At 32.4% G+C, this 27,851-nt stretch overlaps 1 protein-coding gene across 1 annotated transcript; it reads left to right on the top strand.

Annotated features, from left to right (window-relative positions):
* On the top strand, positions 1-23,471 carry LOC127726994 (uncharacterized). The gene is made up of 5 exons (XM_052234365.1): positions 1-15; positions 289-726; positions 5,195-5,296; positions 15,794-15,850; positions 23,271-23,471. Exons 1-5 carry the CDS (start codon positions 1-3, stop codon positions 23,379-23,381), a joined length of 723 nt encoding a protein of 240 aa, XP_052090325.1. The 3' UTR covers positions 23,382-23,471.
* Positions 23,472-27,851: the final 4,380 nt, after the last annotated feature.

Below are 27,851 nucleotides of genomic sequence, written 5' to 3'. Positions count from 1 at the left end.
ATGATTGTCATGAAGGTGTTCATCTGACATAGTTACTCTGACGTTGACCTTATTTTCATGGATTAATGATAATTTCATTTAGAATTGATCTTATAAGACTTTCATAAAATTCAATCATAATCAGTTAGAGGGTTTGCACTCTTAACATTTTGTTAGTTTATAATTTCTTCTGGCTTCTGATGTTGTTTTTTTTCCAATGTTTTTAATTTTGTATGTTTGTGCGGTTGATCTGTGCTTTTTTTATTTCTTTTGTGGACTGGGTTCGGGGAACTATTACATATATTTTAGCATGTCGATATTGTGACCTTGACATTGAATGAACTCCGTACGGTTTCCCATTTGAGTAGTCCATTGAAGGGCAGTTGCAAAAACATCACTGCATCTGTAAACATGGAAAATAAAAACTTAGAAAACGTTCCTGGACGGGATGAAAAACCATGGGATTTGGAAAAAAGAATGGAAACTCATTTCCGACATGCAAAGAGTCGATATCCTGCAATGAATATCGAGCCAATGGCTTATGAACGTGAACGATTGACCGGCAAGGGGATGACAGCAGAGGACCGGGCACTAAGAAAACAGTGGTTGTTAGATCAACGTTTAGCACCACATGAACCCCCAAATGCAGTCGTTGCGTTGGAAACCATGAATCTTCCCGTCAATCCCCTGAAGCGTGTATTTAGAATGCCAATGGATGCCACATTTAGAGCTTTGACTCCAGTGCTTGTGAGTTACCAAATAAATCATACACAGTTTAAATTTGTACTGAAAATCTGAGTTTCCTGTATATCTGAAAGTAGCCAAAATCCTGTGAAAAAAAAACAGAAAGTCCCTTGTTATTTCCCAATAGCGCTATTTTGTTATAAATAATAACTGAGACTACTATAACACATGTCATGTGTTATAGTAGTCTCAGATAATAATAATAGATAAGCGTTATTTAGAGTTGGCATACATGTAGTATACAAAAACAAAGAATAACATAAGCTCTATATAATTGAGCTTTTAACCGACATATGGTCAAATGCCAGTAATATTTATTTATTTATCAAGGAAATGCACATTTATACCCTGGGGGTTGCAGGCATATGAACAATATATAAGTCAATGAACAGTCCTGTCTGGTAATTCTGCCCCTTTACTTCCATGTTCGTCCCTACCGTATATATTTTGTCTGCTATATTATTTCAACTTTGAAGAAAACATTTGCTTACGACTAAATACGTCAAGTCTAAATCAAAGGTAGACAATTTAATTTTAAAAACTATGGAACTACATTGTATTTGGCCCCACCCCCTCAGTCACGGTCTATTGACTTTGAAACTTTTGCTTCGTTTACATGTACCGGTATTAGTTTGTGATAAGGTCAGTTTTAAGATGAACCACTAATGTTAAGTCAATGATATTTGGTATGCAAATGTATTGGCTTTTGCAAGTTTCATTTCCATGGAGATTATATAACCCCACACCCTCATTATGGTTCATTGAATTTGAAACTTTTACATAGTTTACAAGTTAATGTTTGTGGTTAGGTTTGTTTGAAGGGAACGACTTATGAGATTTCAGTGGTATTTGGTATACAGTTGTATTAGTATTGGCACATCTCATTTCCATGGAGATTGTTTAGCCTTGTACCTTCAGTCATGGTTCATTAACTTTGAATATTTGCATAACTTATGTATTAATAAAGTATTGCTATTTTAATTTCAACATTTGCATTATCTATGGGAAAGTTTGACACAAGCTTTCTGTATGTTGCTGTTTTTTTTTTTGATTTAAAAATAAAATTAAAAAAATATTGACTCTGAAATAAAATTGTGGGTTATATTAAAACCACTGTATACTGCACAGACTTTAAACCAATGGACAAGGATGATTAATATGTTTGTCTTAACTGCATTTCAGAAGACTGAACGGTGGCCATTTTATATGGCAAGACTATTAACCATGCTATAGACAATCTTATCTATTTTTAAAATCACATTTTTTACTTTTTTTTTTAACATTTTTGGTTTATTTTTTTATTCCATCAATTTCTTAATATTATTGACTTGAATTTACTTCATTCATCTGGAATTCCTTTCTTAGATGTCCATTAATAACACATAATTTCCTTACTTTGTTGTTAGTGAATATGTGATAAACCTGCCCTCCATACATGTTTAATTACGCATGGGCGGACTTACCAGACAAACACGATTCTGTTAAAAACACAGGTGACCCATTTGTTTGATTGATATTCAAAATCATTTTAGATATATTTGCGGAAATGAGATAATATACTTAAAATTGAGTTTTCAGTGAATAGATTGAAATAAAATTTGATGCCATTTTTGTATAATTAAGCAGAAATATATACAATCAAAGCCTTAGGTGATCTTACCGGACTGCATCATATATACACAATGCAAAATTTATTTTAATGAATGGAGAAGTAAGTTGCAACCTGTATTTTATTTATGTAGATATTTTATTTGTGTTAGTCCATTTTATGTAGATATTTTATTTGTGTTAGTCCATTTTATGTAGATATTTTATTTGTGTTAGTCCATTAGATATATTTTCTACATATGAGAACCATAAAAATGTACCGTTTGTGTTGTGTCATTTAGATAAGCTGAAAGCATCATATCATAACATGCATAAAGGATTATTTTCATCACTGGATATTCTTTTCAGTGATTGTACTTTAATAAAAACATCTATGGAAAATGGAAAACTTTGCTAGTTCTGCTCTTGCAATTATATTGACAGATATTTTACCTTGCCCCAGTATATATTTGCAAAATTTTCAATGTGGCTTTTCCACTTGGCTACTATCAATCATTGCGAAAAGATCAAACTTACTCATGTCTTTATTATGTTCTTCCCTATCAGCTCTTATTATTTTCTTATAAAAATCCATATATCAAATTTCAGAGTTAGTTTTATAGACATATTTTCTATTGGAGATTGATAATGAAAACTATAATGTTGAGATATGTCATTTTCACTCAATATTAAAATACATTTAAACTTTAGAAATACGATTTTGTATCTTGTATGCAAGTTTTTTGTATATCAATATTGCAGTGTCTTTATGCAAAAGGTAGACCATAAAAAATAGCGTTTTTGGGAAATAACACAGGGCTTTTGGGTTTCCCTGAAAATGTTGATATGAGTAGGAGTGAAGTTTTAAGGGAAATGAATAGTTAAGATAGAAACATTATTCAAATGTCATTAAGTGGGAATGTTCCTCCTCAGACCTTTCCTTGGTCATTGCCATGTCCTTAGTACTTCAGTAACTGTTTCCTCTTCCTGTATAAATCACTTTATTTGTATAGACCTACATGTATCTGTTGAAGCTTTGGCCAACATTTTCAAACAAACAAGTTTGTATTAAAATTACGATGAATAAAAGTAAAAAATATGTGCAAGGAACTTCATTTGAAAACATTTATTTTGTAATTAATTTTCTTGGATTGGATCTTATAGAAATGTTAAAGGTTAAAAAGGCACACCAACGAGCACATTTACTTTAGATTTTATTTAAGATTGGGATTTTTCACTCTGTAAATGTATACATGTAATCCTATAGTATTTGGGTAAAGAAATTTTTCCAGCTAAATTGGAAAATCCAGTACATGTACTGTTCAATTTAGGGTTTTGAAAGTCTAGCATATTAAATGTTAGCTGGAAGCAAATAGCAACACAATCATGATAATGTAAATTACAATTTATCTTTAACATGTTTAATAAATCAAAACAAACAATATAGTTCTGTTGTCGGACTCCCTACCTTCCCTTAGTTTCCATGCCTTGCACTTTTTATACGCCCGTTTACGGGACGTATTATGGTATACCGTTGTCCGTCCGTCTTGTCCGTCCTTCCGTCCGTCCGTCGTCAACATGTCGGACATTAACTCAAAAACAGGGTTTTATTCATTAAAAAAGGGGGGATTTTCCAGTTTTTCGACTATAACTCAAAAATGCTTTCATCAGTTCTCATGAAACTTTGGTGAATTATTTATAGTTATTGATGTAATCTCCTTATTGATTTTCATAAATTTCAAATACAATGAAATATGACATTGAGGAGAAATTGAACTTTACTTGTTTATAGTCTGACAACAGATTTACTTAATATTGCGCAACAGCACAGTGTATTGCACAACAGCAAGAAATCTTTAATTGAATATAAATTCAATTCATATAACCAATTTCAAGTTCTTTGTCTACATTTATTCAGAAACTTTTAATATGTCAAATATTTAATTACAATCCAAATTCAGACCTGTATCAAGCTTGAATATTGTGTCCATTTTTGCCTCAACTGTTCAGGGTTGGACCTCTGCGGGCGTATCCAGCTGCGCTTAGCGAAGCAGTTTATTAGGGATAATTTGGGTTTCAAAGCACACTTCTTTAAGTCTAGATTTTTTGGGTTAAGCACTGATGAATCCAGAGCATTTCCTTATATAATATACCTATGTAAAACATGTAAAATATGTTAAAGAATAAAATTGTTTTACCTTAGTCCTTACTATACAAACCCTATTTTTCAAGTTTTATTAAATTTGAGTTTTAAATTTGGCTATAGGTATAAATATAAGAACAGAAAGTTTGCAAAACATCTTTAAATTAAGAAATTAATGCAAAAAATGTATACCGGGTAGGATGAACATTGCAATTTTTGAAAATTTTGCAAGAAATGTTTTATTCACTTTTATTTATACCACATGTATAACATATAGAAAATTGCAATGTCAGATTGAATATAAGGTCCCTTCCAAAATTTTTCATTTTGATGATTTTTACTTTACACCTTTTCGAAATCAAATGATTGGGATGGAATTACATGTACAACAATGTATAAGATAAAATGGGCAGTTTTTCAGGCATGATGGGTTTCATATAACATATTGTTCAGTTTACTTTACCCACTCAAGTAAAAAGTTGGCAAATAGACTAATGTAGTAATGTTTCAGATAGAGAGTATTATCAACACATTTCAGTTCATATCCAATAATTTTAAGCTCTTTATCTGACACAAGTATCTGGGTCTTGGGCTTAAAAAAGATAATAAGGTTGGCTTCAACCATTTTCTTGATTGATGATTCAGATGATGCCTGCAGGTCTTATCAACTTAGTTCTGTTATCATCTTCTCATTACAATAGCCAAAAAATAATAACACAATATTTTGTTTATTCTTTGCAGGGTCAGGCTAATGCCAAAGGTCTGAGAGGGATTGTCCCAAATGTTCTCAAGGGTGCAGCTGTTATTTTGGGTGTATTCTATTATGCCAAATATGCAGAACATGTTAGTATACATTGGAAATTAATATATTTATACTTTTATATACATGTACAAGGACTGTAATTACTGTTACAAACTTTGTCTTATACATACCGGTAATAATTAATTGGAAAAGAAAAGATGTAGGGTGATTGCAGATTAAAGAAAAATTCTATTATAGGATAGTATTAAATACTAGGAAATGATCAGTATACACAAAACAGTCCTATCATAGGATAGTATTAAATACTTAAAATAAACTGGTATACACAAAAAAGTCCTATCATAGGATAGTATTAAATACTTAAAATAAACTGGTATACACAAAAAAGTCCTATCATAGGACAGTATTAAATACTTAAAATAAACTGGTATACACAAAAAAGTCCTATCATAGGATAGTATTAAATACTTAAAATAAACTGGAATACACAAAAAAGTCCTATCATACAATAGTATTAAATACTTAAAATAAACTGGTATACACAAAAAAGTCCTATCATAGGATAGTATTAAATACTAGGAAATAATCAGTATATACAAAAAAGTCCTATCATAGGATAGTATAAAATTATGGAACGCTGTAGCTGCCTGATGTGAACATATGTTTATATATGCTCATACTTTTCAATATATGCACATACTTTTTCAATATATGCACATACTTTTCCTATATATGCACATAGTTTACTTTATATGCACATACTTTTCCTATATATGCACATAGTTTACTTTATATACACATACTTTTTCTATATATGCACATACCGGTAGTTTACTTTATATGCACATAGTTTTTGGAAAATGACGCTATCAGCGGCATGTTTCCGATACCATTGACCAGAACTAACGGAAGTTGATTATGCCTCCGCCTACCGCACTCGGTTTCAACTTTTACATACTATTACTAACTGGAATCTGCTTGAATTACGCTAGACTCGAACAAAGTGTTGTAGTCGGACGGGAACCAGTGAACATACGTTATTTTATTTACCAAAAAGATATCTTGACCTGTCCATATGTTTTTTGTTATTAAATGGTATTTGGAGCTATCCCTTTGTTATATTTTTCATATTTATTCGAGCTTTCACTTTTATGCACATGTCATACAATCGTAAACAATCGGTATGTATACATGATAAATAGATCCGTTTTGTTATGGTGTTGGACTTTTTACCCTCCAATGATCAGCAATCGCTAGACAAAATAGTTCTCCTAAATAATGTCAGCCTTTCATGCCATTTCAACTTTACAATCATTAAAAAAGTAATAATCGGAATCATTTTGATATCCATTGGATAGAAACTGGTCTTTATCCAGATTTACGAAGATTTTAATAATCGGAAATTAGTAATACGGTTATACCCGCGCGGTGCGTATGAATCTTTGTTTACAAAGTTATAGCAGCAGAGTATGTAACTGTATCATTATTAATTAACTACACTGTTATTGTACTTAATATGATGAAAACTGCATATGCAATATAAGATGTCAACTCGGCCAATACAGATTTTTTTTCCGTATTGGCCGAGTTCTGATCCGGCCAAAACAGGATTTCGGAACGTCTCTAGTTTTTAGATCGTAAGTCAGGATACACTCAAACTGAAAGTAAACAGTTGTTTGTACGACCCAGTTTTTATTTACTCACCATAAACAAGCTGAAACGTTCAGTATGGCATATAGTTTAGGTTAAAGACGGTCCCATTCATTTGAAAAGCATTTTGAAAGTAGACGATGGAATTATTTCAGGTTTGGGGAACGAGTAAATTATCACAAAGTTCATTTCTTGACGACCTCATAATTTCATCATGTCGATGGTACAAATCGATTTTTACTGTTTACTTTCGCTTCTCATGTTTTGTAAACGGTCTTTTATTTTTAAACCCGAACCAGGCATATGCATTCTGTAATTGCGCAAATCTTCGTTCTTTGGTCAATTGGCTTATGGATAGTTGTATCAATTTCAACTCTTACATTATTTTTTTTTAAATATATTTGCATTACACATGCAATGGCAGTACCTTTCCAATTACTATTTATGTGTTGTGTCTAAATTAAAGTTGTAACACTTTATAGTGACTGGAAAGGGTAGAAAAATTCATCAGATGAGAACAGGCTGAAGATACATGGAAACGGCACCAAATCATTAGATATTGCATCTTATAAAAAGAAACTGAGATTTGGATAGTTCCACTTCAAGGTAAAAATGTTTATCTCTTGTGAAATGAAATAAAAAAATATTGTAACACTGTAGTTAATTAATAAAGATACTATTACATGTATTTCTGTATTGGCCTTATTGTTCGGGTCCTCGGCCAGCAGTACACCAAGACATGGACCAATAACAAGGACAATACAGAAATACTTACACAATAATATTATAGAATGACAGTATGGTTCAATAGCGGGAATCAGCCCCTCAACTACTTTTTACATAAATATTAACTTCTGGCTTCAACTCCTTGTTCGTCTTGTCTGGAGATCTTGTTGTAGTTTCAGTTAGGCAAGCATTTTAGAGACGTATCCCGTCCATCCTCTCTTGACTTGTAATTTCTGGTGATAGATTTTGCCACTTGACGTTGTATCCTTTCAAGCTTGTTTTTTTTTGTTACCGTGTAGGGGTCCCATACTATGGCTCCATATTAAATTGTAAGATCCATTCCTAAAGGTCTAGATCATTGTTCTAATCTGACACAAATTTCAATAACTGGAATGCTACCCAAGTTGAATAAGGTGACTTACTAGAACAGCATTATCACTATTGAAATTGTGTTTAATACCATGATTGTTCAATGTCATTAACTTAAATGGAGACAGACATTTGACCTGAAAGGTGGTGTGGGAGTGCAAAATCAAAAACTAACTGACTATGATATATGGTTAAAGAATGAATATCAATTACATGGGTCAACATGGTCAAGGGCAGAGTTGTTATGAAATAACAATATGGCAGAGAAGTGGTTTCAAGTTTCATATAAAGCGACCTGACTGACATGAAATAAAAAATCAAAGGAGTATCCCTATTTTTCTAATCTTCAAGGTGAAATAAAACTAGTAAAACAATATTATACTATTGTCTAAATCTACAGAAATATAATTTGCTTCAAGTAACAGAAATAACTAGGTCACTAGTAACTTATTTAATGAGTATATGTATGTGGGGTATAAGAGCTTGATAACAACAGGCTCTTCATAATCATTTGGTTTGAAAAGGATACTAGAAGTCTATATTCTTGATTTAGAAAAATGTAATTGCAAGACAAAAATCACATTATTTAGAATACTTTAGATCATTCAGGTAGTCTTTATTTATATGTACAAAAGAACAACCAGTAGTCATTGGATATTGTAGATCATTCAAATAGTCTTGACCTATTTATTAGTACAAAAGAACAGCCAGTAGTCATTGGATATTGTAGATCATTCTGGTAGTCTTGACCTATTTATTTATAGAAAAAAACAGCCAGTAGTCATTGGATACTGTAGATCATTCAGGTAGTCTTGACCTATACATTTGTACTAAAAAACAGCCAGTTGTCATCTTCACATAACACACACATATACGAATATCAATTATATGCTTACGAGACATGTTGGAATGTTAAACTAATTACGGTATGTGAAAATCAAGACTTGCATAAAAAATATCACAATATTAGAGACAGTGGCGTCATTTTTCCTCAGAGCTTTCAGCTCTTTGATTCTATATATGCACATAGTTTACTTTAAATGCACATACTTTTCCTATATATGCACATAGTTTACTATATATGCACATAGTTTACTTTATATGCACATAGTTTTTATACGACCGCAAAAAAATTTTGAGGTCGTATATTGGTATGACGTTGGCGTCGTCGTCGTCGTCGTCGTCCGGCGTCGTCGTCCGAATACATAATGGTTTTCGCACTCTAACTTTAGTTTAAGTGAATGGATCTCTATGAAATTTTACCATAAGGTTCAATACCACAATAGGAAGGTGGGGATTGATTTTGGGGGTTATGGTACCAACAGTTAAGGAATTAGGGGCCAAAAAGGGGCCGAAAATAAGCATTTTTGTAACTTCCAGACATAACTTGTGTGTTAGCATATGGATCTCTTTGACATTGTACCACAAGATTCCATATCACAAAGGGTCAATGCTGGGATTGATTTTGGGGTTAATTGCCTCAAAATTTTAGGAATAAGGGGCCAAAAGGGGGCAAAAAACAAGCATTTTTCTAGTTTCATGACAATAACTTGTGTGTAAGTGTATGGATCTTTCTGAAATTTTACTACAAGGTTCCATTTCACAAAGGGAAAGCTGGAATTGAGTGTTGTGGTAATTGCCCAAAACGTTTAGTAATAAGGGGCCTAAAAAGGGGTTTAAAATAAGCATTTTTTAGTTTCTAGACAATAACTTGTGTTCAAGTGTATGGATCTCTCTAAAATTGTATTACAAGGTACCATACCACAAAGGCAAGGCTGTTATTGAGCTTGGTTTGGGGGGAAAGAGGGGTAGGGGTGATGAATCATAAGGGGGGCGGGGGTCAAAAAAGGGGTAATTTTTTTTTTTCCTTTTTTTTTTGTTTAAAATTTACATTTTAAGTTAGTTATTTTTTATCACGAAGAGAAAGTAGGAATTGAGTTTTGGGGTTAATTGCTCAAACATTTATGAATAAGGGGCCAAATATTGGTCGAAAATAAGGATTTTTTTAGTTTGCAACAAAAACTTGTGTTCAAGTGTATGGATCTCTGTGAAATTGTATTGCAATGTACCATACCACAAATTGAAGGTTGTGATTGAGGTGGGGGATGATGAATCAAAAGGGGGTTGAAAAAATGTGTGGGGGGTAGGATTTTTTTTTTTCCTTTTTTTTTCTTTAAAATTTTCCATTTAAAGATGGTTGTTTCAGATTTATATATGAAAGAAAATAATAATGATACGGTTATATATCATGAGGAATTGAAATTTAAAATTATGTATATTGGAAATTTAGGTTATATTGGAAAGTAATAATTGGCTTTGGGGGGGGGGGGGGGGGGGGGGGGGAGGGGGGGGGGGGGGGGGTTATGGCTCTAATGTTTAAGGAATAAGGGGAAAAAAGGTTAAAAAACAAGGGTTTCCATTTTAATAGACAAATAATTGAGTAAAGAACATTATTTAAAAGCAGTGTAAGGTTGGTAATTCAAACTCATTTAAATATCTCATCTACACTGCTTTTAAATTATGTAAATTGGAAATTTGCCAATAACTTTATTGTTAATAAATGCATTGGAAATTTGCCAACAATTTTAGTGTAATAAACTTCATTGGAAATTTGCCAATATAAAATTTTGCTGATGAAGGTTTTTTGTTTACCTTTAGCCTTGACTATGAAGTCATTTTCTATTTTTATAGCCTTATGATGTAGTTGAATTATTTAATACTTTTATGATGTGTTTAAATGGGGTTTTATCATGTTTATGGTTGCTAATTTATTGTTTTAGTATAATAAACTCCATTTAAAATTTGCCAATAAAAAAAATTTTTGTTTATTTTTAGCTATGATTATGATGTCATTTTCTATTTTACTTTTATGGTTGCAAAGAAATTTTTATTTTTAGATATTACTGTTAAATGATGCTGATTAAGGTTTTTGCTATGTTTAGCCATGACTATGATGTCATTTTCTATTTTAATATCTGTTATGATGTATTTAAATGGGCTTTTATGGTTACAAAGGAATTTTATTTTTAGATATTACTATAAAATGTTGCTGATGCTGATTAAGGATTTTGTTTATTTTTAGCCATGACTATGATGTCATTTTCTATTTTAATACCTTTATGATGTAATTTCCATTTTTAGATATTACTGTTAAATGATGCTGATTAAGGGTTTTTTGCTATGTTTAGCCATGACTATGATGTCATTTTCTATTTTAATATAATTATGATGTATTTAAATGGGCTTTTATGGTTACAAAGGAATTTTATTTTTAGATATTACTTTAAATGTTGCTGATTAAGGATTTTTGTTTATTTTTAGCCATGACTATGATGTCACTTTCTATTTTAATACCTTTATGATGTATTTAAATGGGCTCCCATGTATTTAGATTTTTGATTATTTATACATGTTACCAAATTGGTCCACATTGAACAAAAACGGTCCAAATTTCAACTTTATTACATTACATCAAACATTGAATTCTACATATTCTTTGATATATTGAAATTAACAAACAATTTAGTTTATGGATATTCCACCATAATAGGTAAATTAAATTTTTTCCAGTTCTTACACCACATTCATCCTGTGTCAGAAACCTATGCTGTGTCAAATATTTAATGACAATCCAAAGTCATAGCTGTATCAAGCTTGAATTTTGTGTCCATACTTGCCCCAACTGTTCAGGGTTCGACCTCTGCGGTCGTATCAAGCTGCACCCCAGCGAAGCATTTTATTCTATATATGCACATAGTTTACTTTATATGCACATAGTTTTTCTATATATGCACATAGTTTACTTTATATGCACATAGTTTTTCTATATATGCACATAGTTTACTTTATATGCACATACTTTTTCTATATATGCACATAGTTTTTCTATATATGCACATAGATTACTTTATATGCACATAGTTTTTCTATATATGCACATAGTTTACTTTATATGCACATACTTTTTCTATATATGCACATAGTTTTTCTATATATGCACATAGTTTACTTTATATGCACATAGTTTTTCTATATATGCACATACTTATTCTACATATGAACAAGGTTCGTCATGTGCATATTTTTCTCTTTATGAACATAGTTTTTCAATATGAGAATTACCATTCATATGACACTTTACCAAAAGTGCATTTAATGAAAAAACGAGAAGGTGCAATTTAACAAAAAATCAAAATGGACAAAAATCAGACATTGGAAGGGTAATAACTCCTGTAAGGGATGGGTCAATTGTAACCTGAAAAGGGGAGATAGGAGGAAATAAAGGGGGGGGGGGCCTTGACAATTTTTGGAATGGAAAAGGGTATCCAATTCTATATATGACCGCAAAAATTTGCAGCTGTATTATGGGTCGTCGTCGTTGTCTGGAGACATATTGTTTCCAGACAATATTTTGATTATAAGTGTATGGATCTCTATCAAATTGTACACATGGGTCCATATCACAAAAAGAAAGTTTGGGATGATTTGGGGGGTTATTGTCTTAACTGTTTAGGAATTAGGGGCCAAAAACAATTAGCATTTTTCTTGTTTTAGGACAATAACGTGTGTATAAGAGTATGGATCTCTATGAAATTGTACCACAAGGTTCCATACCAAAAAAAGGAAGGTTGGGATTGATTTTGGGGGTTAGGGTCCTAACCGCTTTGGAATTAGGGGCAAAAAAGGGGTCAAAAACAATACTTTTCTAATACTTTGTATAAATTGCTTATTTCTTGACCAATTTCAATGGTGTTTAATTCAAAATCTGGAACTCTTTGGGTTCTTTGATATGTTGAATCTAACCGTGTATTTAGATTTTGGATTTTGAACACCCTTTTTAAATTGGTCCACATTGAGGTCCAAAATTAAACATTTTTTGATTTCATCAACAATTGAATTATTGGGGTTCTTTGTTATGCCGAATCTAATCGTGTATTTCAATTTTAAATTTTGGGCTTCGTTTTTAAATTGGTCCACATTTAGATCCAAAGGGTCCAAAATTAAACTTTGTTTGATTTCAACAAAAATTGAATTCTTGGGGTTCTTTGATATGCTGAATCTAACCGTGTTTAGATTATTGATTTTGGGCTCAGTTATCAAATTGGTTCACATTAGGGTCCAAAGGGTCATAAAATTAAACTTAGTGTAAATTTATCAAAAATTTGATGCTTGGGGTTCTTTGATATGCAGAATCTAACCATGTATTCAGATTCTAGATATTGGACCATAATAGGTAAACATCCGGTCCCTTAAAGAAGTTGTTACCCTTCCAATGTCTGATTTTTGTCCATTTTTGCATCTTTTTATACGACCGCAAAAAATTTGCATTCGTATATTGCTATCATGTCATAGTCCTACGAAGACATTTGGTTTCCGGACAATAACTTTAGTATAAGTAAATGGATCTCTATGAAATTAAACACAAGGTTCAATAGCACAAAAGAAAAGTTGGGATTGATTTTGGGGGTGTTAAGGAATTAGGGGTCAAAAAGGGGCCAAAAAAGGCATTTTTCTAGTTTCCGGACAATAACTTGTGTATAAAGGTAAGGATCTCTATGAAATTATACCACAAGGTTCCATACACAAAGGGAAGGTTGGGTTTGACTTTGGGAGTTATGGCTCAAACCGTTCAGGAATAAGGGGCAAAAAGGGGGGGGGGGGGGGAGGAACAAGGTTTTTCTGGTTTCCGGACAAACAATTTAGTCAATGGATATCTATGAAATTGTACCACAAGGTTCCATACCACACACAGAAGGTTGGGGTCGATTTTGTTGGTGGTGGCTTTAATCGTTAAGAAACTAGAGGCCAAATAGGGGCCAAAAACAAGACTTTTCTAATGCTGGCTAAGCTGGTTCTAACATAACTTATTTCTGATCTATATAAAGAAACAACAAATACTGATATGGCAGGAGATACACACCAAACAGGGTGTGAAAATTATTATATTTAGTTTGTAAACAGATTTACTAAGTATTGCACAACAGCAAAGTATTGCACAACAGCAAGAAATCTTCAATTGAAAATAAATACAAATCTTTAAACCAATTTCAATGAGGATTTATTTAAAGTCTTGAATTGTTTGAGGTTTTTACCATGTATTACTATATTGGATATTTGGACATTTTTAAATAGGTCTACATTGAGGTCTAAAGGGTCCAAAATTAGACTTTGTTTGATTTCATCAAAAACTGAATTCTAGTGGTTCTATGATATGCTGAATCTAACTGTGCATTCAGATTTTTAATTTGGGCCCTATTTTCAAATAAGTCCATATTAAGGTCCAAAGGGTCCAAAATTAAACTTTGTTTGAATTCACGTTTTTATGCCCCCGCCGTAGCGGTGGGGGCATTAAGTTTTACCCTTGTCCGTCTGTATACGTACGTACGTCCCTAAATTGGTTTCCGTTCTCTAACTTGAGTTTGCCTCAACCAAATGTTATGAAACTTATATACAATGCTAATTACAACTAAACACAATTCAAGTTTGAATTTTGGTGGCGTCACTTTAACCGTTCTAGAGTTATGCCCCTTTATAAATGGAAAAATTGCAAAATTTTTAGTTTCCGTTCTCTAACTTAAGTTTGCCTCAACCAAATGTTATGAAGGAAGGAATAAATATACAGGTATAGCTGTCTTTTGCCGTAAAAAGTGTTTTATCATATTTTCGACACAACAGGAAATTTGTCAACTAGCTCCTGTATTAATGGATCTAAATCTTCCTTCGAAATGTTTGAAACGTTGGTTTTTGTTAAATTGCACTTTCGGTAAAGTGTCATATGAATGGTAATTCTCATATTGAAAAACTATGTTCATAAAGAGAAAAATATGCACATGACAAACCTTGTTCATATATAGAATAAGTATGTGCATATATAGAAAAACTATGTGCATATAAAGTAAACTATGTGCATATATAGAAAAAGAATGTGCATATAAAGTAAACTATGTACATATATAGGAAAAGTATGTGCATATATTGAAAAAGTATGTGCATATATAGAAAAAGTATGTGCATATATTGAATAGTATGTGCATATAACATATGTTCACATCAGGCAGCTACGGCATTCCATATAAAATACTAGGAAGTAATCAATGTATATAGGAAAATCCCATTGTAAGAAATATAGAATATCATAAAGTAATTTATAGAATACAAACAAAATTCCTATTATAGGATAGTAATCAGGATACAAACAACAATTCTATCATTGGATAATGTAAAGTAGTGGGAAGTAATCAGTATACAGACAATTTCACAAAAAGGAACTCATTTTATTATCTTGTTTTCAATATCTGTCTATTTTCAGTGTATAATTTTGCATTCTTACTTAAAACCACTTTAGATCTGCAGATAAAGATAAGGCAAGGTTTTTTTTATTCGTTGGTTGAAGGACTTGCCTTCCTGGTTTTCAAAAAATTACATCACACTAAGGCTTGACTTTAAATGATCAGTTAACATATATAAAGAAGAGAAAATTGTACAAACAAATACGAAAAAAGGTCAGTTCTAAAGTTGGGCACTTCAAACCCATTGCATGTATTATAAATCTAAAATCTTTATTGCACAAAATCTGTCATGAAATGATATATACATGTGTTTGATGTATGACAAAGTCATTATAGGATATCATGTTTACAATAATGATATAAAGAAAATCTTAATACATATAACTGATGTAAGGAACTAAATTCTAGACATTTGGAAAACTTGTATTCCACATCTGCAGGTAATGTACAATCATTCTTATAATAAAAGTATTAAAAGCAACAACAAAAAAAGATTATTTTAAATCACAGGCATAATGGTCATGAATTACATTATATTTGTAGAATTGGGAATCTAATCGTGGTTGGCATGTTTATAGTAGTAAACCAAGACAGTTATATGTAAGTACAATTACTTTTAGGTTATGAATTCTACCATTACTTATTTGTGTGTCTCAATGACTGAATGGTATAGATAGTAGATAAGAATTTATTTGGCAGATAAGTCTACCATTAATAAAGAGATTCAAGTCATACTCATGTCAACCTGCACTCAGTTTATAAATATTGGATTTGACTTCACACTCAATACTAGATCTACAGTGTCCTCAGTGTTCTCTGTCTTCTCTCTAGTATTTTCCAGTTGCACCATGGATTTGATATAGTACGGTTTCTCTAAAATTATAGCATCACATACAGACATTAACTCAAAAACGCTTTAACCAATTTGCATAAAACTTTGGTGAATTGTTTATATCTTTTGACGTGAGCTCCCTTTCGTTTCTAATAAATTTTAGGTTTTACGTTTCCAAGTTATGGGGTTTTATTCATTAAAAAAAGGGGGATTTTCCAGTTTTCGGACAATAACTCAAGAATGCTTTCACCAACTTGCAAGAAATTTTGGTTGATTGTTTATATCTATTGATATGAGCTCCCTTTAGAATTTTATAAATTTTAGATATTACATTTCCGAGTTATGGGGATTTATTCATTAAAAAAGGGGGGATTTTCCAGTTTTCAGACAATAACTCAAAAATGCTTTCAACAATTCTTATGAAACTTTGGTGAATTGTTTATATCTATTGATGTAAGCTCCCTTTAGAATTTTATAAATTTTATTTGTTTATAGTCTGACAACAGATTTACTAAGTATTGCGCAACAGCATAGTGTATTGCACAACAGCAAGAAATCTTTTAATTGAATATAAATTCAATTCATATAACCAATTTAAGATCTTTGACTACATTTATTCAGAAACCTATAGTATGTCAAATATTTAATTACAATCCAAATTCAGACCTGTATCAAGCTTGAATATTGTGTCCATTTTTGCCCCAACTGTTCAGGGTTGGACCTCTGCAGGGGTATCCAGCTGCGCTCAGCGAAGCAGTTTATTTTTTCTAAATATCAAGTATTTTTAAAATTGGAGTTATCTTTCTTTGTCCATGATTATAATTGAATCAACTACAATCAATGCTTTATACAATGCAATGTTTAATTTTACCTTCCACTGATAAATTAAAGCAATTTTTACCCATCATTTCTAAAAATATTTTAAAGTCTTCTTTGAAAATTAGAGTTATCCTTCTTTGTGCATAATGGTAGTTGAATCAACTACAACCAATGCTTTATACAATGCAATATTCAATTTTACTTCCTACTGATAAATTCAAGCAATCTTTACCATTCTTTGCTTACGAGCACTTTGATTACTGTTCTAGAGTTATGCCCATTTACAAATGAAAAAATTGCTGAACTTTTCGTTTCCGTTCTCTAACTTTAGTTTGTCTTAAATTAATGTAATGAAATGTATATATAATGCTTTTTACCACAAAACTCAGTTTAATTTTTTGTTTCCGTTTTCTAACTTTAGTTTGCCTCAACCAAATGTTATGAAACTTATACACAATGCTTATTACTACATAATACAGATTAAGTACGAAATTTAATGGCAACACTTTTACCATTCTTGAGTTATGTCCCTTTATAAACATAAAAATTGCTGAATTTTTTGTTTCTGTTCTCTAACTTTAGTTTGTCTCAACCAAATGTTATAAAACTTATACACAACCATTTTAGAGTTATGCCTATTTACGAATAGAAAAATTGCTGAATTTTTAGTTTCTGTTCTCTACTTAAGTTAGCCTCAACCAAATGTTATGAGACTTACACACAATGCTTATTACCACAAAACTCAGATCAAGTTCAAATTTGGGTAGCATCACTTTTACTGTTCTTCAGTTATGTCCCTTTATAACTATATGATATGCAAGCGGTGGCATCATCTGTGTCCACATGTGGACACTATCCACATTTATCTTCTTTATTTCCATTAAAAAGTTCATGGTCAATGTAATAAAAAGAATGAATAATCAAAAAAATTCAAATATTAAAAAATATTCAATGAACAACACTGATCATTAACTCCTGAATTAATGTGTTGTTCAGTCACTCGTTGAATATTTTTCTATAATTATTTGAATTCTTGGATTAGTTATTCTGTAATTATTTATTTATAAATTTAAATAAATTCTGATTTATATGAAAATGTTGATGACTACTAATGGGATCAGCATTTCATGTTTTCTTGGTGCAGCTTTTTAATATTCCAAAATTCGAAAAAAAATAAAATAAGTGTTCCTCTGTTTTCAGCCCACAGACGCCTAGCCAGGAATTTTCAAAGGGGGGGGGGGGGGGGTTAGATCGACTTGCGACAATCAAAACTTTGATAGTCACAGTTCAAACTGAACATGGACTTTAATAGTGCTTATTTCCTTTCAAAGGGGGGTTCATGGTGATTGTCAGAAGTTTCAGTGAAATCAAAACTATTCTGCAGAATTCTTGCAAACAATAAAAATCGACAGTTGAACATAGACATGCATATATGATAATGATGAAATATTGCATTAATCTGGAATGATGAATTGGAATATTTTCAAATTGAAAAGGACCTGATTTTGATACAATAATTATTTGTACCCAATTCCAACAACAATATAAAGTTTGGAGGAAATAGGCCACTTCAAGGTTATTGTTATTGCAGCCATATTAAACAGGGGTCATGTTTTTTTGATGGAGGTGGAAATTATAAGAAAGTACCAGAATATGCAGGTTTCCAAGCAACTGTTCTGTTTAAATGATGTTTTCCTGTGTTTTTCAAAGCATTATCACTTCCATTATGAAAATATGCCCCCTATTAAATTTGGCTGCAATAACCGTGAAAAGGCCTATTGATACAAGCATACACAAGTTAGTATATCACATGCTGATGGATAAATTGCCCTTAAAGAAGTAAATCTGGACATACTTGATCTAGTGCACATGTGAAAAAAATACTTAAATCTGACTGTCATAGTCCCATAACTATAGCACAACAAACCAGAAAAACTTTCAAAATTGAAATGAAGTTTTCTTCTCAATTCAAATATATACCATATAAAATGTTTTTTTAAGGCATTCTCAAGTAATACCCCATGCAATGAAGTTGCGTGAGGTATAATGATTTTGACCCGTCAGTCTGTCTGTTTGTCTGTTCTTGTCATCGCAACTCTTGGGAAACCACACAACAGAATTTAATGAAACTTTGTAGATAATAAGGACATACTATGTAGATGTGCATATCTACAGAAAATTATGATTAAATTTTTATGCCCCTGCGGTAGGCAATGGGGGCATTAAGTGTTACCCTTGATTGTCCGTCCGTCCCATTTTTGTTTCCGCACTCTAACTTTAGTTTTCCTCATGCAAATTTTATGAAACTCATACACAATGCCAAGAACCACAACATGTAGACAGAGTTTGAATTTGGGTTTTGAGTCATGGCTGATATTTTTGTTCAAGCATATTGTTTTCCTTAAATTGTTTAACATTTCACAGCGGTATAATATGTTACTTTTATTATTCTTCCCTTGGTTTATTTATTTTGTATTTACATTGTATCATAGATCAAATTTATTTGTTCAGTGTATGTTCACTGGTGTTAATATGTCTTTTGATTGAGTTAAACCATTTCAATTGATATTTTATAGTGTGTCTTTCTATGTTGTGATGTTACACTATTGTTTTTGATAAGGGTGAAGGTTTGGTACCATTAAAACGTTTAAACCCACTGCAATTGTTTGCAACTGTCCTAAGTCAGGAATCTGATGTTCAGTAGTTGTCATTTGTTGATGTGGTTCATAAATGTTTCTCGTTTCTCGTTTTTTATATAGATTAGACCGTTGGTTTTCCCGTTTGAATGGTTTTACACTAGTAATTTTTGGGGCCCTTTATAGCTTGCTGTTCTGTGTGAGCCAAGGCTCCGTGTTGAAGATCGTACTTTGACCTATAATGGTTTACTTTTATAAATTTTGACTTGGATGGAGAGTTGTCTCATTGGCACTCATACCACATCTCCTTATATCTATTTACCGTTCTAGAGTTATGCCCCTTTTTAACTTTGGACTTAGAAAATTCACTCAAATAATCAGTTTTCATCACTTTTTTCTTCATGCTTGAAGATATTGATTTGATAATTAGTATATAGATGTATCATGACAAGTTACAGATAAATTTGAATTTTTTCCGGTCTGATGATTTTGTGCAGAGTTATGGTCCTTGGACTTAGATAATTCACTCAAATAATCAGTTTTCCTCACTTTTTTTCGTTATGCTTGAAGATATTGATTTGATGATTGGGATATAGTTTTATCATGACAAGTTACAGATCAAGTTCAAATTTTGTTCCTGTCTGATGATTTTGTGCAGAGTTATGGTCCTTGGACTCAGAAAATGCACTTAAATAATCAATTTTCTACACTTTTTAGCTCACCGGGGCCCAAAGGGCCGCATGTGAGCTTATGCCATCACTTGGCGTCCGTCGTCTGTCGTCGTCGTCGTAAACTATTTCAAAAATCTTCTCCTCTGAAACTACTGGGCCAAATACCTTCAAACTTTAACTAAATGTTCCTTAGGGTATCTAGTTTATAAATTGTATCCGAAGTTTTGATCCATCGACAAACATGGCCGCCATGGCTAAAAATAGAACATTGGGGTCAAATGCAGTTTTTGGCTTATATCTCAAAACTAAAGCTTTTAGAGCAAATCTGACATTGGGTTAAATTGTTCAATTGGTCAAGATCTATCAGCTCTGAAATTTTCAGACGAATTGAACAACCCATTGTTGGGTTGCTGCCACCGAATTGGTAGTTTTAACAAAATTTTGCAGTTTTTATATGACCGCAAAAATTTTTGCGGTCTTATATTGGTATGACGTTGGCATCGTGGTCGTCGTCCAGCGTTGTCCGAAGACACATTGGTTTTCGCAATCTAACTTTAGTTTAAGTGAATGGATCTCTATGAAATTTTACCATAAGGTTCAATACCACAAAAGGAAGGTTGGGATTGATTTTGGGGGTTATGGTACCAACAGTTAAGGGATTAGGGACCAAAAAGGGGCCAAAAATAAGAATTTTTGTAACTTCCAGACATAACTTGTGTGTTAGTGTATGGATCTCTCTGACATTGTACCACAAGGTTCCATATCACAAAGGGAATGCTGGGATTGATTTTTGGGGTAATTGCCTCTAAATATTAGGAATTAGGGGCCAAAAAAGGGGCAAAAAACAAGCATTTTTCTAGGTTCATGACAATAACTAGTGTGTTAGTGTATGGATCTTTCTGAAATTGTACTACAAGGTACCATTTCACAAAGGGAAAGCTGGAATTGAGTTTGGGGGTAATTGCCCAAAATGTTTAGGAATAAGGGGCCAAAAATAAGCATTTTTCTAGTTTCCAGACAACAACTTGTGTTCAAGTGTATGGATCTCTCTGAAATTGTACCACAAGGTTCCATATCACACAGGGAATGCTGGGATTGATTTTGGGGGTAATTGCCTCAAAATATTAGGAATTAGGGGCAAAAAAAGGGGAAAAAAACAAGCATTTTTCTAGTTTCATGACAATAACTTGTGTGTAAGTGTATGGATCTTTCTGAAATTGTACTACAAGGTTCCATATCACAAAGGGAAAGCTGGAATTGAGTTTGGGGGTAATTGCCCAAAATGTTTAGGAATAAGGGGCCAAAAATAAGCATTTTTCTAGTTTCCAGACAATAACTTGTGTTCAAGTGTATGGATCTCTCTGAAATTGTACTGCAAGGTACCATACCACAAAGGGAAGGATGGGATTGATTTTGGGGGTAATCCTTCAAAATTTTAGGAATAAGGGGCCAAAAAAGGGGCAAAAAACAAGCATTTTTCTAGTTTCAGGACAATAACTTGTGTGTAAGTGTATGGATCTTTATGGAATTGTACTACAAGGTTCCATATCACAAAGGGAAAGCTGGGTTTGAGTTTGGGGGTAATTTCCCTAATCGTTTAGAAATTTGGGGCCAAAAAACAAGCATTTTTCTAGTTTCCAGACAATAACTTGTGTTCAAGTGTATGGATCTCTCTGAAATTGTACTGCAGTTACCATACCACAAAGTGAAGGCTGGGATTGAGTTTGGGGGTGATGAATCATAAGGGGTTCAAAAAATTTGGGGGGGGGATTTTTTTTTCTTTAAAATTTTCCATTTTAAATTGGTTATTTCTGATTTATATATAAAAGCAAATAATAATGATATGGTTTGAATAGGTAAATTAAAATTTTTTAAGTTCTTAGACCACATTCATTCTGTGTCAGAAACCTGTGTTGTGTCAAATATTTAATCACAATCCAAATTCAGTGATGTATCAAGCTGGAATGTTGTGTCCATACTTGCCCCAACTGTTTAGGGTTCGACCTCTGCGGTCGTATCAAGCTGCGCCCAGCGGAGCATTTTATTTGTTATTATTTTGAATATTATTATAGATATATATAAACTGTAAGCAGCAATAATGTTCAGCAAAGTAAGATCTACAAAAAAGTTAATATGACCATAATTGTCAATTGACCCCTTAAGGAGTTATTGCCCTTTAAAGACAATTTTACACAATTTGTTCATCAAGTTTGCTAACATTTAAAAAATCTTCTACTCTGAAACTACTGGGCCAATTACCTTCAAACTTTAACTAAATGTTCCTTAGGGTATCTTGTTTATAAATTGTATCCGAAGTTTGTATCCATCAAAAAACATGGCTGCCATGGCTAAAAATAGAACATAAGGGTCAAATGCAGTTTTTGGCTTATATCTCAAAAACTAAATCTTTTAGAGCAAATGTGACATGGGGTAAAATTGTTTAATTGGTCAAGATCTATCGGCCCTGAAATTATCAGACGAATCGAACAACCCATTGTTGGGTTGCTGCCACCGAATTGGTAGTTTTAACAAAATTTTGCAGTTTTTTGTTATTATTTTGAATATTATTATAGATATATATAAACTGTAAGCAGCAATAATGTTCAGCAAAGTAAGGTCTACAAAAAAGTTAATATGACCAAAATTGTCAATTGACCCCTTAAGGAGTTATTGCCCTTTAAAGACAATTTTACACAATTTGTTCATCAAGTTTGCTAACATTTAAAAATCTTCTCTGAAATACAGGTGAGCGATTCAGGCTCTTGAGAGCCTCTTGTTTTCGTCATGCTTGAAGATATTGACTTGATTATTTGTTATATAGTTTACACCATGTTAAGTTATAGATCAAGTTAGCATTTTGTTCCAATACAATGAATTTTTAACCGGCTATGTATTACATGCAATACTCTCAGAATGCTTGTTATTGTATGCTGTGTAGACAGACAGATAGATGGACACACAGAGAATGGTATACTATCAAGGAAGGAAGCTTAATAATAAACCCAATAATTGTGGTAAATCCTTTCTGAACTGATATATTAATCCGCATTTATCGTTTTCAGGGACGTGAGGTACCAGTTAGAGAACATTGTGATTTTGCCAACCAAGGATTCAAAGAAAGGAAAGTACTTCTAGGAGGAAAAACTAGTTTTAACTCTGAGGTTGTCAGTTAATTATTGACATTGACTAGATTGTATTTAAAATTTGTAATTGTTGAAGTATGAGTGAACAATTAAAGTATGTTATTAAAAGATATAAAAATATTTGTTTAATTATATATGGCATGCTACAATTCTCCTTATAATGAACTTTTGCAGTGATTTAGAGCTTGACATATTGTATATACAACAGTCTATTGTTGAAGATAGTAATTTGACATTCAGATGTCTTGGTTTTTTAGCTTACCTGGCCCGAAGGGCCAAGTGAGCTTTTCTCATCACTTGGCGTCCGTCGTCGTTATCTTTTACAAAAATCTTCTCCTCTGAAACCACTGGGCCAAATTTAACCAAACTTGGCCACAATCATCATTAGGGTATCTAGTTTAAAAAATGTGTCCAATGACCCCGCCCGCGAACCAAGATGGCCGACATGGCTAAAAAATAGTACATAGGGCAAAATGCAGTTTTTGGCTCATATCTCTGAAATCAAAGCATTTAGAGCAAATCTGATGGGGATAAAATTGTTCATTAGGTCAAGATCTATCTGCCCTGAAATTTTCAGACCAATCAGGCAACACGTTGTTGGGTTGCTGCCCCTGAACTGGTAATTTAAGAAAATTTTGCCGTTTTTATACGACCGCAAAAATCGAAAATTTTTTGGTCGTATATTGGTATGACGTTGGCGTCGTCGTCGTCGTCGTCGTCTGGCGTCGTCCGAAGACACATTGATTTTCGCACTCTAACTTTAGTTGAAGTGAATGGATCTCCATGAAATTTTACCATAAGGTTCAATACCACGAAAGGAAGGTGGGGATTGATTTTGGGGGTTATGGTACCAACAGTTAAGGAATTAGGGGCCAAAAAGGGGCCAAAAATAAGCATTTTTGTAACTTCCAGACAATAACTTGTGTGTAAGTGTATGGATCTCTCTGACATTGTACCACAAGGTTCCATATCACAAAGGGAAGGCTGTAATTGATTTTGGGGGTAATTGCCTCAAAATTTTAGGAATTAGGGGCCAAAAAAGGGGCAAAAAACAAGCATTTTTCTAGTTTCATGACAATAACTTGTGTGTAAGTGTTTGAATATTTCTGAAATTGTACTACAAGGTTCCATATCACAAAGGGAAAGCTGGAATTGAGTTTGGGGGTAATTGCCCGAAACGTTTAGGAATTGGGGGCCAAAAAGGGACCAAAAATAAGCATTTTTCTAGTTTCCAGACAATAACTTGTGTTCAAGTGTATGGATCTCTCTGAAATTGTACTGCAAGGTACCATACCACAAAGGGAAGGCTGGGATTGAGTTTGGGGGTGATGAATCATAAGGGGGTTCAAAAAATTTTGGGGGGGGGGGATTTTTTTTTTTTCTTTTTTTTTCTTTTTTTCCTTTTTTTTTTCTTTTAAAATTTTCCATTTTAAGTTGGTTATTTCTGATTAATATTTAAAAGCAAATAATAATGATATGGTAGGAGATACACACCAAACAGGATGTGTAAATTATTATATAATAAGTATTGTGCAAAAGCAAGAAATTTTCAATTGCACAGTATTGCACAATTGCAAGAAATCTTCAATTGCACAGTATTGCGCAATAGCAAGAAATCTTCAATTGCACAGTATTGCGCAATAGCAAGAAATATCCAATAGCACAATATTGCGCAATAGCAAGAAATTGTCAATTGTACAGTATTGCACAATAGCAAGAAATATTCAATTGCACAGTATTGTGCAAAAGAAGATACTTCGTATAAATTGCTTATTTCTTGATCAATTTCAATGGGGTTTTATTCTTGAATTCTTGGGGTACTTTAATATGCTGAATCTAACCGTGTATTAAGTTTTTGGATTTTGGGCCCCGTTTTTAAATTGGTCCACATTGAGGTCCAAAGGGTCCAAAATTTAACTTTGTTTGATTTCATCAAAAATTGAATTATTGGGGTTCTTTGATATGCCGAATCTAACCGTGTATTTAGATTCTTAATTTTTGGTTCCGTTTTCAAATTGGTCTACATTAAGGTCAAAAGGGTCCAAAATTAAACTTAGTTTGATTTTAACAAAATTGAATTTTTAGGGTACTTTGATATGCTGAATCTAAACATGTATTTAGATTTTTGATTATGGGCCCAGTTTTCAAGTTGGTCCAAATCGGGGTCCAAAATTAAACTTTGTTTGATTTCAACAAAAATTAAATATATGGGGTTCTTTGATATGCTGAATCTAACCATGTATTTAGATTTTTGATTTTTGGGCCCCGTTATCAACTTTGTCCACATTGAGGTCAAAAGGGTCCAAAATTAAACTTTGTTTGATTTCATCAAAAATTGAATTCTTGGGGTTCTTTGATAAGCTGAATCTAACCATGTATTTAGATTTTTTATTTGTGGACCCGCTATCAAATTGGTTCATATTGAGGTCAAAAGGGTCCAAAATTAAACTTTGTTTGATTTCATCAAAAATTGAATTATTGGGGTTCTTTGATATGCCAAATCTAACCGTGTATTTAGATTTTTAATTTTGGGTCCCGTTATTTAAATTGGTCTACATTAAGGTCCAAAGGGTCCAAAATTAAACTTAGTTTGATTTTAACAAAAATTGAATTTTTGGGGTTCTTTGATATGCTGAATCTAAACATGTGTTTAGATTTTTGATTATGGGACCAGTTTTCAAGTTGGTCCAAGTTGGGGTCCAAAATTAAACTTTGTTTGATTTCAACAAAAATTGAATATATGGGGTTCTTTGATATGCTGAATCTAAACATGTATTTAGATTTTAGATTTTTGGCCCAGTTTTCAAGTTGGTCCAAATTGGGGTCCAAAATTAAACTTTGTTTGATTTCAACAAAAATTGAATATATGGGGTTCTTTGATATGCTGAATCTTACCATGTATTAAGATTTTTTATTTTGTGGGCCTGCTATCAAATTGGTTCATATTGAGGTCAAAAGGGTCCAAAATTAAACTTTGTTTGATTTCATCAAAAATTGAATTATTGGGGTTCTTTGATATGCCAAATCTAACCATGTTTTTAGATTTTTAATTTTGGGTCCAGTTTTTTAAATTGGTCTACATTAAGGTCCAAAGGGTCCAAAATTAAACTTAGTTTGATTTTAACAAAAATTGAATTCTTGGGGTACTTTGATATGCTGAATCTAAACATGTGTTTAGATTTTTGATTATGGGACCAGTTTTCAAGTTTGTCCAAGTTGGGGTCCAAAATTAAACTTTGTTTGATTTCAACAAAAATTGAATATATGGGGTTCTTTGATATGCTGAATCTAACCATGTATTTTGATTTTGGACATTGGACCATAATAGGTAAATTAAAAAAATTGAAGTTCTTAGACCACATTCTTTCTGTGTCAAATATTTAATCACAATCCAAATTCAGAGCTGTATCAAGCTTGACTGTTGTGTCCATACTTGCCCCAACTGTTCAGGGTTCGACCTCTGCGGTCGTATCAAGCTGCGCCCAGCGAAGCATTTTATTGGTTATTATCTTGAATATTATTATAGACAGAGATAAACTGTAAACAGCAATAATGTACAGCAAAGTTAGATCTACAAATAAGTCAACATGACCAAAATTGTCAATTGACCCCTTAAGGAGTTATTGCCCTTTATAGTCAATTTTTTACAATTTTCATAAATTTTGTAAATTTTTGTAAATTTTTACAAAATATTTTCCACTGTAACTACCGGGCCAAGTTCATTATAGATAGAGATAATAGTAAGGAGCAAGAATGTTCAGTAAAGTAAGATCTACAAACACATCACCATCTCCAAAACACAATTTTGTCATGAATCCATCTGTGTACTTTGTTTAATATGCACATAGACCAAGGTGAGCGACACAGGCTCAAAGAGCCTCTAGTTGGTTATTATCTTGAATAATATTATAGATAGAGATAAACTGTAAACAGCAATAATGTTCAGCAAAGTAAGATCTACAAATAAGTTGTCATGACCAAAATTGTCAGTCTACCCCTTTAGGAGTTATTGCCCTTTATAGTCAATTTTTAACAATTTTTCGTAAATTTTTGTAATCTTTTACAAAAATCTTCTCTGAAACTACTGAGACAAATTTAACCATACTTGGCCTTAATCATTATTAGGGTATCTAGTTTAAAAAATTTGTCCGATGACCCCGCCTTCCAACCATCATGGCCGTCATGGTTAAAAATAGAACATAGGGGTAAAATGCAGTTTTTGGTTTATATCTCTGAAACTAAAGCATTTAGAGCAAATCTGACATGTGGCAAAAATGTTCATCAGATTTAGATTTATCTGCCATGAAATTTTCAGACAAATCCGACAACCCGTTGTTGGGTTGCTGCCCCCGAGTTAGTAATTTTACAGAAATTTTGCAGTTTTTTTGTTATTATCTTAGATATCATTATAATATCTAATATCTAATACTATTAATTATGATTTTAATCTTATTTTACATGATTTCCAAAGCATCAGTAAATACAGGTGAGCGACACAGG

This window comes from Mytilus californianus, unplaced genomic scaffold, assembly GCF_021869535.1.
Source record: "Mytilus californianus isolate M0D057914Y unplaced genomic scaffold, xbMytCali1.0.p SCAF_19, whole genome shotgun sequence".
NCBI classification, from domain to species: domain Eukaryota; kingdom Metazoa; phylum Mollusca; class Bivalvia; order Mytilida; family Mytilidae; genus Mytilus; species Mytilus californianus.
Note: the sequence above shows the minus strand (reverse complement) of the source record. Positions and strands in the feature narration are given on the sequence as shown.